General features: G+C 40.4%; 1 protein-coding gene across 3 annotated transcripts in view; it reads right to left on the reverse strand.

Moving 5' to 3' along the window:
• Positions 1-13676, reverse strand: part of LOC105915992 (prune homolog 2 with BCH domain) — a 59081-nt gene that overhangs the window by 28985 nt on the left and 16420 nt on the right. For all 3 annotated transcript variants that reach the window (XM_021309402.2, XM_012850285.3, XM_036143771.1), the window contains 2 exons: positions 13144-13272; positions 11908-11996 (listed from right to left, as the gene is read on the reverse strand). In XM_021309402.2, coding sequence (XP_021165077.2) covers positions 11908-11996; positions 13144-13272 — 218 coding nt within the window. The remainder of the gene's footprint in view (positions 1-11907; positions 11997-13143; positions 13273-13676) is intronic.

Below are 13676 nucleotides of genomic sequence, written 5' to 3' on the forward strand. Positions count from 1 at the left end.
ATTTAGGGTAAATAATTACATAACAGTTGGTGTCTTAATCATCAAAAGACATCCAGCAAATGCAAACGTGAGCGTAGTATCAACTTTTGTAGTTGCCAGATGTTTGCTCCCGTTCCGTTCCCTGCTTGTTTCTTATTATGCATTTTTTTTTTTATTTAAGTTTGTTTGCATAAGTTGGGCTTTTTTGGAGCACCAAAATCAGGAGATCAGATGAGGTTTTGATGAAGCAATTTCCTAACTTCTGCAGTGAGTTGTGTTCAGTTCATAACATGACCACAGTGAACCCATCCTCTGAGGGCACAGACTGTACTCCAGTGATCTCCATAGTGACCAGCTCTGCATCTGACAGAGCACCTTTGGGAGAGTTGCATCATAGATGTGCAGCCAACATATCTGCAACAACCGCGTGATGCAATCACGCAAATATGAGCCAAAATCTCTCCGGTGCATTTCTAACATCTCGTTGAATCTATGCCATAAATATTTAAGGCGGCTCTGAAGGCAAAACAGGGTCCAGCCCAGTGCTGGCAAGGTGTCTCTGACAGAGTGGCCAGATGCTTTATGTCCTCACAGGAAACCTTTGCCGTTTTACTATATCAACATTATCCGTTTACTCAGAACTTCTGAGGAAAGGAGATTCTACCTGCCTACCTGTCTCTTTGTCACATTTTGCCTCTTCACATCCTCCCATCACACAGTTTGAGGCTTCATCTTTTCTCCCACACGGGCCTCAATGCACACGCCGCCATGCACGCACACACTCCCACACACACACACTTCCTCCCTCTCTCATTGGCTGCCTCCACTCCACAGGTGGCAAGTCTTTAGCGGCTGCGTGCAGCTCTCCCAACCTGCCGTCATTATGCACAATAGCCTTAGGTACAAAACTCAGGCCTCATAACTCACGCCCTGCGTGCGTAAATTCCCGTGCAAACACAGTCAAAGCAAAAACACATTTCCTGCTGTCGCCAACATCTCTGGCAAAGAATTAATCAAGCGTTCATCCATTTAGGCTCTTTGCATACCCTTTCCGTCAGAACACAGAATGCTAAGAGAGTTGCGAGTTCTTCTCAGGCGATCGTTTCGCCACCCTGATGAATCCATCAAGCGAGGTTTGATTTATACATCTGTCTGTGATCACAGCGGTACAGCTACAGTAAATGGGGTGGCAAGGAGCGAGCTGACACCACCCTGCTCAAACACACGCACACATGCAAATGTGCACACACATGTGCGCCATATACCATTTGCAACAAACACACTCCCATACTAACAGTCATCACCTCCTGTTCACACTCAAGCTCACACAAGAATATTACTGCTTATGAAGTTTTTTCGGGGGAAAGGGAGACAGAGGAGGGGAGGGTGGCATTAAAGTTTGCAGGCAGAAACCCAAATGTCTCTTCGTCGATCTCATATGGGCCCTCTCCACATGCTTCATTCGCTCAGCTTTAAGTGCAGAGATCTGGGGGCCAAGATCTAAGCACTGACTCTATAAATGTTTTGCTTTGTTATTTGTTTGCCCTCAAAACTCATGGAAGCCACAGGGGGAGAATGAGAATGGGAGGAAAAAAAAAAGGAGTCAAAGGATCTTGTTTTCATCTTTTAGATGAGATGATGAGGGAGAAACAACAGTGCATATGGTATGGAGGATGCATTGAGATGACTTGGGAATGCAGCAGTTCTCCAAACTTGTTTAGATAAATATTGTGTCTCTTTATAATGTCTTATTATATCCAGGAAATGTAAATCTTGGAGTAGAATAGTGTGTCTAATGGCCCACTAGCAACAGAAACAGTTGAAACGAGTTCGGGAAGTAGTATAAACAGGTTGGGCTTATAAACATATCATATTCAGTTGCGATTTTTTAAACATTCTCCAACTGAAATGCCTATAGGCAGTGTCTATGACACAGACTATGTCATAATCTACTGAATTTTATCTCTGCTGCACAAGAAACAACAAGAAGTTAAAGGAGTGGCTGGTAGAAATCCAGAGAAATGGAAATGCGGGCGGGGCACCCTGGCTTCCTGGTCTTCAATCTTAGTCCCTAGGAGGCCCACCCTGCACCTGCTGTCTCCCAGTGCTTCTCATCAGAAAGGCATTTACCGAGTGCCGTGGCTGCGGGCCCCTTCATTAGCGAGCATAATTATTTGTGCAAGTGGTGTAGGGCAAAACTGGCCCTGCATAAACAAACAGAAGAGCCGGAGGACTATGAACAAACAACACATTAGAGACAATCAACGTTGCCAAAATAAAAACCCAAAACTAAGCTGATAGGGGGATGGACATATACTTAAAGAGTACAAAAATAAAACAAAGTTGTTTAATTAGTGAAAAACAGACACAAATAGCACCCAAAATTTTGTTAACGGTTCTCACTGATTCCATTTATGATTTAAAATGTTGTTTGGGGATAACCAGTAAGGAAGAAATCCCAGTTAAAGAGCTCAGAGTAACTTATCTGCACATTGGGTGATTATTTTGTCTTCGGGGAAAAAGAAAGGACAGGAGAAGTGAGCGATGAGAGGATGAGCGGCTTCTCTTCAGAGCTCAGTTAAAGAAAAAATACTTTCCTTTAGCGAGTTGGCGATTATAAACAGGTTCTAATCAATAGCTGGACTGAAAAGATTGCATTAATCACTGATCCAACACTTTTTGCAATTTAATTTATTTATCATGCCTGTTAACCTCAATCATCACAACCAGAAATCCTTTCGGGCTCCTTGCAACTGCAGAGAGTTGGGTTTAAAAAAGTTCTCCTTTACTGCTTTTGGCTAGGATGGAAAACAGCAATGGATACTTATGTTAGGTTGAAGCTCCATGAAAAAAATTAAATAAATAAATAAGAGTTTGACAAAGAAAAATACCAGGTTTCACAAACTGGTGAAGATCTTTCCACTCTCTGAAGTGGCTTCCATGGGATTATTTAACCTTTTATTAAGGTTTGTTTTTCCTGTTTCTTTTGTTCTTGCAGTTACTAAAACAATAAGAAGATGAAAAATAATTGGAAAATATGCTTTTTCTTTATAGTGTAGCATTTAAAATTTGGTAAAAAAAAAAATAATATTAAAAGAGCGAGCACAGTTTGAAGCCAGATCCCTCTGAAATAAAAACATGATGCTTTACAGAAACATACAGCTAAACTGAGAGCAGAAGCGATCTGAAGCAGCGCCTCGGAAATGTGTTCAAACTCTGTGAACTTTCCCACACATTGTTAGACTACAACCATAAACAATCACTATCAATTTAATTTATTGGTATTATATATGGTGGACCAACACAAAGTAATTATAAAGTGGAAATAATAATAATAATAATAATATTAATAATACATTTTATTTAACATAGCCTTTCTAGACACTCAAGGTAACTTTACAGACAATAAAAATACAAATACAGGGAACAGAAAACCAACAAGCAGGGCAAGCAAAGAAGGGATGTACTCCTCAAATCAGGCCCGTATGTAGGCGTCGCATGAAGAAGTCACAGTTGTAGTAAAGCCATAAGAAGTCACATTAATAGTTTACGACAAGCTGTGTAAGAGGACGAAGCAAACATGAGGAAACGCGCTTTGATCAGACGAGACCAGAACTGAACTTCACAACCTACATGCAAAATATTTCCCATTTTAAAACTTGTTGTTGTAACACAACAAAATGTGAAAATGTTCATGGATCATAAAAAAAAAAGACACTAAATAAGATGAAGACGCTGAAGCTTAACCTGCAGCCTTGTTAACTAGCTGGCAGAAATCCAGTGGATTGAGATACTGAGATATAAACAAATAAACACAGTGGTGAGATTCAAACAGCACCAAAGATGATGGATACTGTTTACCACACAGTAAAAACGAAAGCAATTAAAATCATCACCGTATCGTTTAACAGTGGATTAGTATACCGGTAAAGTGTGTGAAATGAACTAAAACACATTTTTTTTTCTTAGTACTAGTACAGCAGCAGAGGTGTGGAAATGGTTTTAAAGAAGGAGAAAACAAAGAACTGTGGGAACATCTTGTAATTCTTGGATGTCCGTGTTAATGTAAGGAAAAACACATTATTCTCATGTTCGAGAATCTGTGTGCGTATGTCTGAGGGCTCCTGTCCTTCCCACAGTTCATCAACCCCACAGCATGACGACTCTTCATCCAACTGCAGCCTCATCTGCCAGCGCTAATTTTTGGGCTGTGAAAAGCTTCGACACACACCCTCTGACACGAGTCTGTGGGAAGATTGTGTTTTTGTTGCAATCTGCATTCATTAATTCGATCTCTGCCTATCTGAGCATAAAAAAACCTTTTAACACAAGCGGGAAAACATGTCAAGCAGGGTTGGGACCAACTTCGGTTGTGTCACTAACTTTCCTTTCTTGTACACCTTCTACTGATTCAACCTTCATTAACTCATGTAAAGTGCCAATTCCCAGTTTTTCGGGTCATCACAACAGCAAACAGGCTTAAATCTGAGGCAACTGGACTTCCGTTCAGTTCTTTCTGAAAACGTTGCAACACCTATCCAGGAGTCTTTGTCAATTCTGGAGGCTCGCACTTGAGCAACCTGTAGTTGGGCCACTGCTGTTTTTAAGGACATCCTCGGAGGCGCATTCTCAGTCAGATTCAAACCAATGACCCAGCCACCGCTGTCCTGGGTCGTTAAAAGCTATTGCTTGATGTAAGTGGACCACTTGGTCACCTGAACAATGACGAGACTGCTGATGTAATCTCTTTGGAGCATGTTTAGTGATGGCTTTTCTCTTTTGACCAAGATGGCTTCTTTCACCTCTCTTTCAAACCATCTGTTCTCTCTGTCCAAAATCTGGATATCATTAGGCCCGTTTACACTACACTTTTTTAACCGAGCCGAGCCAAGACCAGTCCGAGCTCGGATCATTTAACCAAGCCAAGACGATCGTTTACACACCACACTATCTCGGTTCCTTGGTTGCTCCTCGCCTCCTAGTGACGATATGCGGTACTGCTGCTCCCTGGGATTGAAGGCGGGACCGAGCAAATCAAAATGGCGGCGCCCGTAACATTCAGGATGTTATGGTTAGACAGAGTCGGCTTTTTTGGACGTGGATGAGACAAACGAACGTCTAATAAGGATTTACAGACGCAGGAAACAACAACAGACACTGAGGTTCAGCACACTGCTAAGCAGAATCATCACTGGAAATTGTGTGGCACGGTAAGGAAGCTAGTATTATTATGAATGTCTGAAATTTGTCTGAATGGAGTGTGAATCGGGACGTGCAGCCAGACACGCCGGAAAAAACGCGGACAGTCAGCTGACTGTAAGGGGATGACGCGGTCTGCTTCTGGTTCTTTATCAGAAAACCGGGCCAGGAAAAAAAACCAGGCCAAGACCTGCTCAGGAACTGGTCTGCAGTTAGCGCGGTCCAGTTCAGTCTGCTGACCGTTTACACACAAGAGTTATCTCGGTTACCGAGCTCGGACTGGTCTCGGCTCGGTTAAAAAAGTGTAGTGTAAACGGGCATATTGTCATCGAAAGGGTGCCCTTTGTTCTTGAGGTGCATGTGGACTACTGAATCTTGCCCTGAGCTGCTGGCCCTCCTGTGCTGTGCCATGTGTTTATGTAGCTGCTGTTTAGTTCCAAACCAAAGAGGTTGAGGCATTTACCAATCACATCAACTCAGTGGACAGCAACATAAGGTTTACCAAAGAGGATGCCAAGAACAATATGTTGCCTTTTGTGGACTGTGCGGCACACATTGAGGAAGAAGAGAGTCTCAAAACTGAGGTTTACCGGAAACCCTCTCACACACACAGACCAATATCAGTATTTTTATTCACATCACCCACTGGAGCACCAACTCTTTCAGAACTTTGACTTATCGGGCTGACAACATTCCCTCTGCCACAGAGGAGAAACAAAAACGAACACAAGCGTGTCAGGGAATCACTGAAAGGTTGGGGTAACCTGAAATGGGCCTTTGTCGAATCAGCCAACAAAGCTGGCAGAAAAAACAACACAGAGGAGAGAACAGAGGAGAGAACAGAGGAGAGAACAGAGACGTAAAACCTTGTCATTCCGTATGTGTCAGGAGTTTCTGAGAAACTCAGGAGAATTTTCTCCAAACACAACAAACTAGTAAATTTCAGATCCAATAACATTCTCAGACGAAAACTGGTTCAAACCCTAAAGACAGACAAACCAGAGCTGAGCAGCATTGTGTATGCGGTCCAACGCAGCGACGACTGCTCAGACTGCTACATTGGTAGATGGATCACTGCCACCATAATTACAGGAGCTAAATTTGGATAATAAATTTTAAATCAGTGTTTGGTTGTGATGAAGCTATCTGGATCTTGGACAAATGCATACTGTGTATTTTTGTGGTGGCAAGGATTTTACTAAGAGGCCGTTATATTGTCCAATAATAACAGGAAATAAAAGCACCAAAGGCAGCAGCATGAGTATTTTCTAGATATTAATGTTTATTAAGAGTAAGAACATGATGTTTCATTTAATCAATTTAATAGATTAAACGCATAGAACCATTATGGAGCAGGTGCTAGTGCCAAGGCTTACGGACGCTGCCAAAAGTGTGTCCAACTTTCATCTGCACTTGGAGAAGAAGCAAAAAAATTGCTGCAGTAAATGTAAGTGATGCAGCTGAAGCACCCAGTGACATTAGCAATCTAAATCTATACCAAAATTCCCAGCAATCCCATCAATCTAGCTTAGTAATTATAATTAAAAAAAACACCCGAGTCATCGTAAAAGCTGCAGTACGTGATCCCCATTTAAAGGATCTATGCATGTTACAACAATCACTGCTGTAACTTGAAATGTTTAATTTGGCATTTAGAAATCTGAGCTTACGGAAAACAAAAATGAGATGACGTTCCTCAAGGCGCCGTTATCAGATCACTTTTATTTTAATATTAACATGCACCCTCTTCTCAATTTTAAAAAACAAACAAACACAACTCCATAATTCTGTTTTTGACCAATCTACCTCACAGAAACTGAGGGTGTCTATAATTTAAATAAAGTGCATGAAAGAGATATTCCTCCAGTTCAGTGCAGAAAAATAAACTTAGATGTTGGGGCTTAGAGAAGGCTATTGCACCATATTATTTGTTTACTTTATCCAATACAAGAACATTTTTGGATGCGAGCTTAGGACCAATGTCACCCAAATGGGTTCAGGTTTTATTAATCTTGATTTAATGCAGTCTCCATTATTAAATATTTAGTCTATATCGTGCAGTTGCCCAGTGTTACAGGTATCAAAACATCTACCATCTAAGCCTTGTGTGTTGTTCCTAAACATAACCTTTTATTATCTGAATATGATAGTTTAGGTCAGATGTTTGAAACTTGGAGAGAGCTAGATATTCTAACGAAACGAGTCTCAGTCAAAATTAATTATCCAAAATGTTCAGAGAAAACTAGTTAACCATCCAGCCAGAATGAAGCCAGGCTTGAGGATGGCTAAAAGGTTGATGTGGGATAATTGATGTGGAGCTTGATAAGGGATAACCAATCCAATATTAGTGGCAGTGAATGCATCCGTGTACAATTTTGACCATGTGTGGATCAAAGGGAATCCACGTTAAATTAAACTTTTTGACTTTCAATGAGGTTGTTGCCAAATCATTCAAGTCTTATTTGTAGAGGCACCCCAATTAATATGACAATCATCCCCAAATTAGGTGTAAGTAAATTTCTCACTGAAACATGATACAAAGTCTATCCAGAACACAAAAAATTATGTGGGTAAATAAATTATAAGTTCTATACCTTGTGTTGCTTTATGGCCATAGATAAATATTTCAATATTTGTCCATCACTCTATTGTCTTCTGCTTATTCTAGATTAGGTCTAGGAGAGAAAACCCTGACATTGCTCTCCTCAGCAAAGCTCTCTAGCTCCTCCTGGAAGAAATAAAGAGGTTCCAGGGGCAAAAGGGAAGAATATGGTCTGATAAGCCAGATAGCAGCGCTAATCATTTCAGAGAATACATCCAGTTACCCAATGAAGAAACCCCGTTTCATCCTGGATCTCATTCTTCGTCAAAATCCAGATCTCTTGACCCAAAGGTGAAGGTCAAACCGTAGACAGTAAATTAAATCAGTGACTTTGTAGCTCAGTTATTTTTTTCACCACGACAGGGCTGGATTACTGCAGATGAGTCCCCCAACCTGTTCGTTCATCTCCTTTCCCGTCCTAACTCTGAGGTTCCCCAACCAGACGCCCCTTTCTGCCCGCCTTAAGATCCTTTCAGTGAGCGCCACAAACGGGGAGCTAGACAAGCGGCACGCCTGGAAGAGTCCAACCCTCCCAGAGAACAAATTTGACTGACTGCCAGGGAAGTGGAGCTCATGGTTCGGGTCAACCAGGATCACACCGCTCTTAAAAGCCAACCGGGTAGTTGTTACTCTGACCGGACACCCGCGACTCATACAAATAATTCCTAACAGCGATTCTCAAGCTCTCTTCATTTGCACTCTCCCATTACCGAACAGCACCCAGGCTGACTAATGTATGTTTGTACAGTAAACAAAAATACATTAGTCAGTGTATACGATGTGTCCATATCGTTATCCCACACCACAATCTTTCCCTTTGCTAACTAGGCAATCACTGCCATCGAAAGCCCTAACCCGGTCCTCTGTAAGTGCCGTCCAACACACACATGCGCGCAGAAGTCTCCCCGACAAACACACAGCACATAAACCATTAAAGACTAATTGAATCTAATTTATTTAGTTTTCTGGAAAGAATCATTTAAGGCAGAACTTCCCTAAGCCCCCTCAATAAATGACTCTCATACCGTTTTACTCTCTTTTCAAACACAATTAAAAAATAATATATAAATATATACACATTGCAAATGACATGCATATGAGGAGTTCATTTTGGAGCCCGATCTCAGGTCATTAGTAACCCACCATGACGCTGTGGAGTTGGGGTCCGCTGGCGACACGCAGGCCCCTGGCCATTTATTCTATATTAAGTCTTTAATGGGCCCTCTCTCTCTCTCTCTCTCTCTCTCTCTCCCCCTCTCTTTTAGTTCTTCTCAGTCTCTATCTCTCCCTCCTGACACGCAGCGTGTAGGCACAGCGCTGGTAAAATATGCACAGAAAGTCCGGTGCGCACACACGAGCAAAGCCATTCAAATGAATGGTTATTTATTCGCTAAACGAGGATCTGGGTGTTTAATGTTCCTTGGACGTTAGGTAGTTTTCTGGGGGAGGAAGAGCCATACCCCTACGGCTACAGACATCATTTATTTTACACATAGCCTAATACCGCACGCTAGGCAGCCGCTGAGAAAAATGGGCTTTGAGAAGGAAAATATAAAAGAAATAATGAATGATTTTTTTTTTTTTTTTTTTTTTTTGGTTTGGGTTGGGGGGAGTGAACACATTAGAGGTTGTAGCAGAGAGAGAAGCACAGGGTAGACTTAGAAGCTTAAACCCTACTTTGTTTTGAGTGTGTGTGTGTGTGTGTGTGTCTGTGTAACTGTGCAACCGCGAAGAAGCAAGGAAAGCCAGCGACGGCGACGACAAGTCAACACTAACGCTACACAAATGTGTGTGGAAAATAAGAGCCCGCTTCGGTGTGCTTGTTGGATTTCTGAATATCAGCAGGGAGGATGGTGATACATCGCTGTGTGTGAAGCTTTCAGGCCTCCATCTACATCTCATCAACATGCAGAAGAATAAAACTTCAGAGGGGCTCCTCCGCCACACACAAAAAAAAAAAAAAAAACACCTCCGAAAAGTAACACAAAGCAGGTGTAATGCAACCGAACATTAAAAATCACCAAAAGTAACTTTTTGATAAATGAATGAAACATAAATTCTCATTCGTTATCCATGTTTTGCTTTTCGTCTGTGACCATTTATCATTCAGAAGGCAGCAGATCATTAGAAGCGTCTAGAAATAAAGTGTATGGTAGGAAAACCGAGTTTAATAACTCTAGTAATAACTGATACAGATACAAATTGTGTACTGTTGGGTGTTAAGGATTTTTATCTCGTGCATAACAAATTAATCTAATTATTTAATAAAAATATCTAGCTGAAGTACTCGGGAACATCTCAGGTTTGACCCGTCATCCTCAGGTCACTTCAAAAGTTTTATCTGAATGCCTGCCAATGTATCTCAAAACTCCTGTGTAATTTATCTTATTTTGCTGAATTTGAAATTAAGAAAGTAAATATTGGTAAACCTTGAGTGTGAAACATGTGAATGAAGCCCCAGTCAAGAAAGAGTGTTTTGACTGCCGTGATGGATTGTTGACATTGCTGGTCTCTCTTTCTAAACTAAAAAAGCAGTATATAAACAAAATAATAGGAATCCATAAATTATTATTGTCTAACATAAGAGAGCTCTCACTTTACCCCAACGTCACCTCTGATTGGTTGATAAAACCCTCCTGCCAACTCCTCCCCCTGAGGACCGAGAGCCGACTGCCGTGTCAGATTCAGTTGTGCTCGTACTTTTTTAAAATCACAGCAGAACAGCACCACCTTTGAGAGGACCATGTATGGTGAAGAAGTAACTCATGACTTCATTATGCTTTTAGCAAGAGAGCTTTTTGATCCGCTGGCCATGTTCTCTGTTTTTAATGCATTTAAATCGAAATAAATACAAGTATAATTAAAAAAGAAGAGCAGCTGAATAAAATAGCATTTTAAATGCAGCTCACTGATGGGTTGTGCTATTTTTTGAACAGGCTTGAGGGCACCTCATAAGGTCCACGGGGGCTACCTGGTGCCCACGGCCACCATGTTGGTGACCCCTGATCTAAAAAGATATGTTTAGTTCTTCAAAAAAAAAATTTTTTTTAGTTCTTTCTATCTATCTCTTGCTTATTGCTCCTTTAAGTTTTTATGAAGTTCTTCCTAGACTTGTAGATTATTTATTAACTTTCTATAAGTGCCTTTTTGCTTATATACATCCTAAATCTGTTAATGAACCAGAGCAAAGAATTTCCAGACATCTAAAAGCCTCGTGCTAAGGGTACCAGTACCACTTTCCCTGTTCCACGTGATCTGTGGCATACAGAACCACGGCTGGAGCAAAACAGCAGACTGTCGGTCCAGCAGAGAAAGGAGAACGTTGGGAAATCACCTGACCAGAACACAGGCTTGTTCAGAGAGACTCAAAGTGAGGTTCTGTTTCTAGTTCTGTTCCTGGTGGGTTTGCTGCTGATAGCTGACAAATCAAAGCTTATGATGAAAACTGGCTCCATCTCATTTTGACTTCCCATCTCTTATGAATATATGCAGCAAGCTCAAAGTTTAGCTGTAAAACCCCTTTCCTTAGCTTTCTGAGACACCTATAAACGTTTGATTAATGTTACATCCACAATCCTCTAGGACACGGAATTCATACCAATTTCTATTTAACTCTTACAGACTTTTTCAGGTTCAAATTTCTAACATTTTCTAACACTTTTAAATATATTTGATCTTGGAGCAGAAAGCATGTACATAGTTGTACCTGATAATGTTATTATCTTCCACAAATGACAGTGCTGAAGCTGACTTTGAATGTTGCAAATCAAGATAAAAGACATTTCATTCTAAACAGAAATCAAAGTAAAGTCCCCCTTGTTTTATATAAGGTTTTAAATTTTGTCTCTTAGATGATGAAATAAGTAGTAAATTCTACAAATAAATTTTTTTTTTATACTCAATTTTTGCTTTTTGTCTACTTATCTATCTTAAATGATCAAATAAAAATCTACACATTCCCAGACTTTAAAGGAGACCTCTGGATAATATCTTGAACTTTTAGTCATAAGACCTCCCCCTTTTTAATTGCAATTGAGGAGCAGAATTATAATTAGTATGTTGTTCTTCACATTTGTTTTTTTTATCCATTTTTAATCAGTCGTTTTGACTAAGAATAGGAAACAAACCTCCTTGTCTGTGGTCAGGGACGTAAGTGCAAGAGTCATCTCTCCATCTTTGAACTCCTTCAGCTCCATCTGCAGCAGTTGCATTAACTCTACATCCGGTCAGCACACACAAACAGACTAACAGTTATATGAAAACGTACAAAAAAAAACTATACAAAACAGTTTTACGACAGACAGAGAAAAACAGGAGAGTGAATATTCTAACCAGCACCAAAAGCTAACCGGACAGATGATGCAATTGTAGATCAAAGCCAAAGATTTAGAGAACGTTTTTTAGGACCACTTTGTTGGTGCATGCAGGGATGCCAGACTGAGAGCTTTAAAACCAGTCTGGTTTTACTGTCCATATTAACACAGCTTGATATAGAGGTGAAGAATGGGCAGAAGAGGAGCTTATTGAAGGGATTAGTAAGACATTTTATAAAGAGATCATGTGAAATATATAACAATAGTTAGTGCCTAATTTAGAGTGTACTACGGTTGTTACTACAAACGGGTGCAATGCTGTAGACCCTGATTCTCCAAACTGAAGTCATGCTGACGCCTGCCTGCACATATAGCCCATAAGTAATCCAAAACTCTACTTTACAAGAAAACTCCACTTTTTAAAAAACATTTTTGCAGACATTTGAACTTTTAAAAGTAGTTTGCTGAAGATCGCACTCCACCAGACGTCTTCTACTCATCTTGTTCACTCAGCTCCATTATTTCTGAAGATGTTCTAACTCTGCTGTGTCACAACAGGGTAGTTTCAAGTGTTTTAGGGCTGAATGCAAGAATGCAAAATGGTAAAAGCAAAGCGTGTTGGCACTCTTGATTGGCTGCTCCAAAGTTCAGTTTCTCTTTTAGATTTATTTTAACTTAGAACCATTTTCTGAGCTTTTAAACACAGCGGTTTTATGCTGCAGATAAGTTGGCCTGCAGTTTCCTCACTACAGAGCCAGATAGAGCAGAATATGGTTTGGTTTGTCTTCATGAAAGAATAAAGAAGTGTTATATTACAAACACATCAGTGGTGTGAAAAATAGAAGCTTGCCGTTGGCAACAAATTCAAAAGAAGTACTTATTTTTGACAGTGCATAAAAATTGTTAGGGCTTAATTTAAACAGTCTGTTAAGCACCCATGCATTAAAAAAAGTGAGCCAATAGCAAGCTATCCTACATTTTCTGTTAAAGTCTTTACTTTTGTGTATTGCGCAGATACAATTTAAAATTGCACATATTAAGGAACTGCACCTTGTTGCTTCACTTTTTCAGGCTGATTAACATCACCCCACTGTTCCAAGGATCTCAAAAGGTCCTCCAGCTCTTCAGGACCACAGCCACGTTTGATCCACAAAGCTTCTCTAAGGAGCTGCAAGGCATCTGGAGACAAACAAAACAAACGTGCAAAAACAAGGCTCCAAACAATAAGCAGAGCACTGTTCTTGTTTGTTAAGGAAGTCTAACGTAATTCAGAAAAATGGCGAACCCGACCTCCTTCTGCAGAACAAGTATCTCTGAAAAATACTTTGTCTTTAATCCAATAATCTGCGTAATAACATAGTGGGGGCTTCAGTACATCCGAGTTAAACTTGGAACTTTATCAGTTATTAAAAACAACCTTGCAGAGCTAATACCTTTACCTCTGTGTAACGTTTATCTACGCATTTCGATTTTGTTGTTCAGGAACAGAGTAAAACTACTTGGCTCATTTAAAAAATCAATTAACCTTAAAAATCAACTGTACAAAGCTCTGTCACTAAGTCGTATGGGACATGAACCACTTA

This window comes from Fundulus heteroclitus, chromosome 12 (genome assembly GCF_011125445.2).
Source record: "Fundulus heteroclitus isolate FHET01 chromosome 12, MU-UCD_Fhet_4.1, whole genome shotgun sequence".
Lineage (NCBI taxonomy): Eukaryota > Metazoa > Chordata > Actinopteri > Cyprinodontiformes > Fundulidae > Fundulus > Fundulus heteroclitus.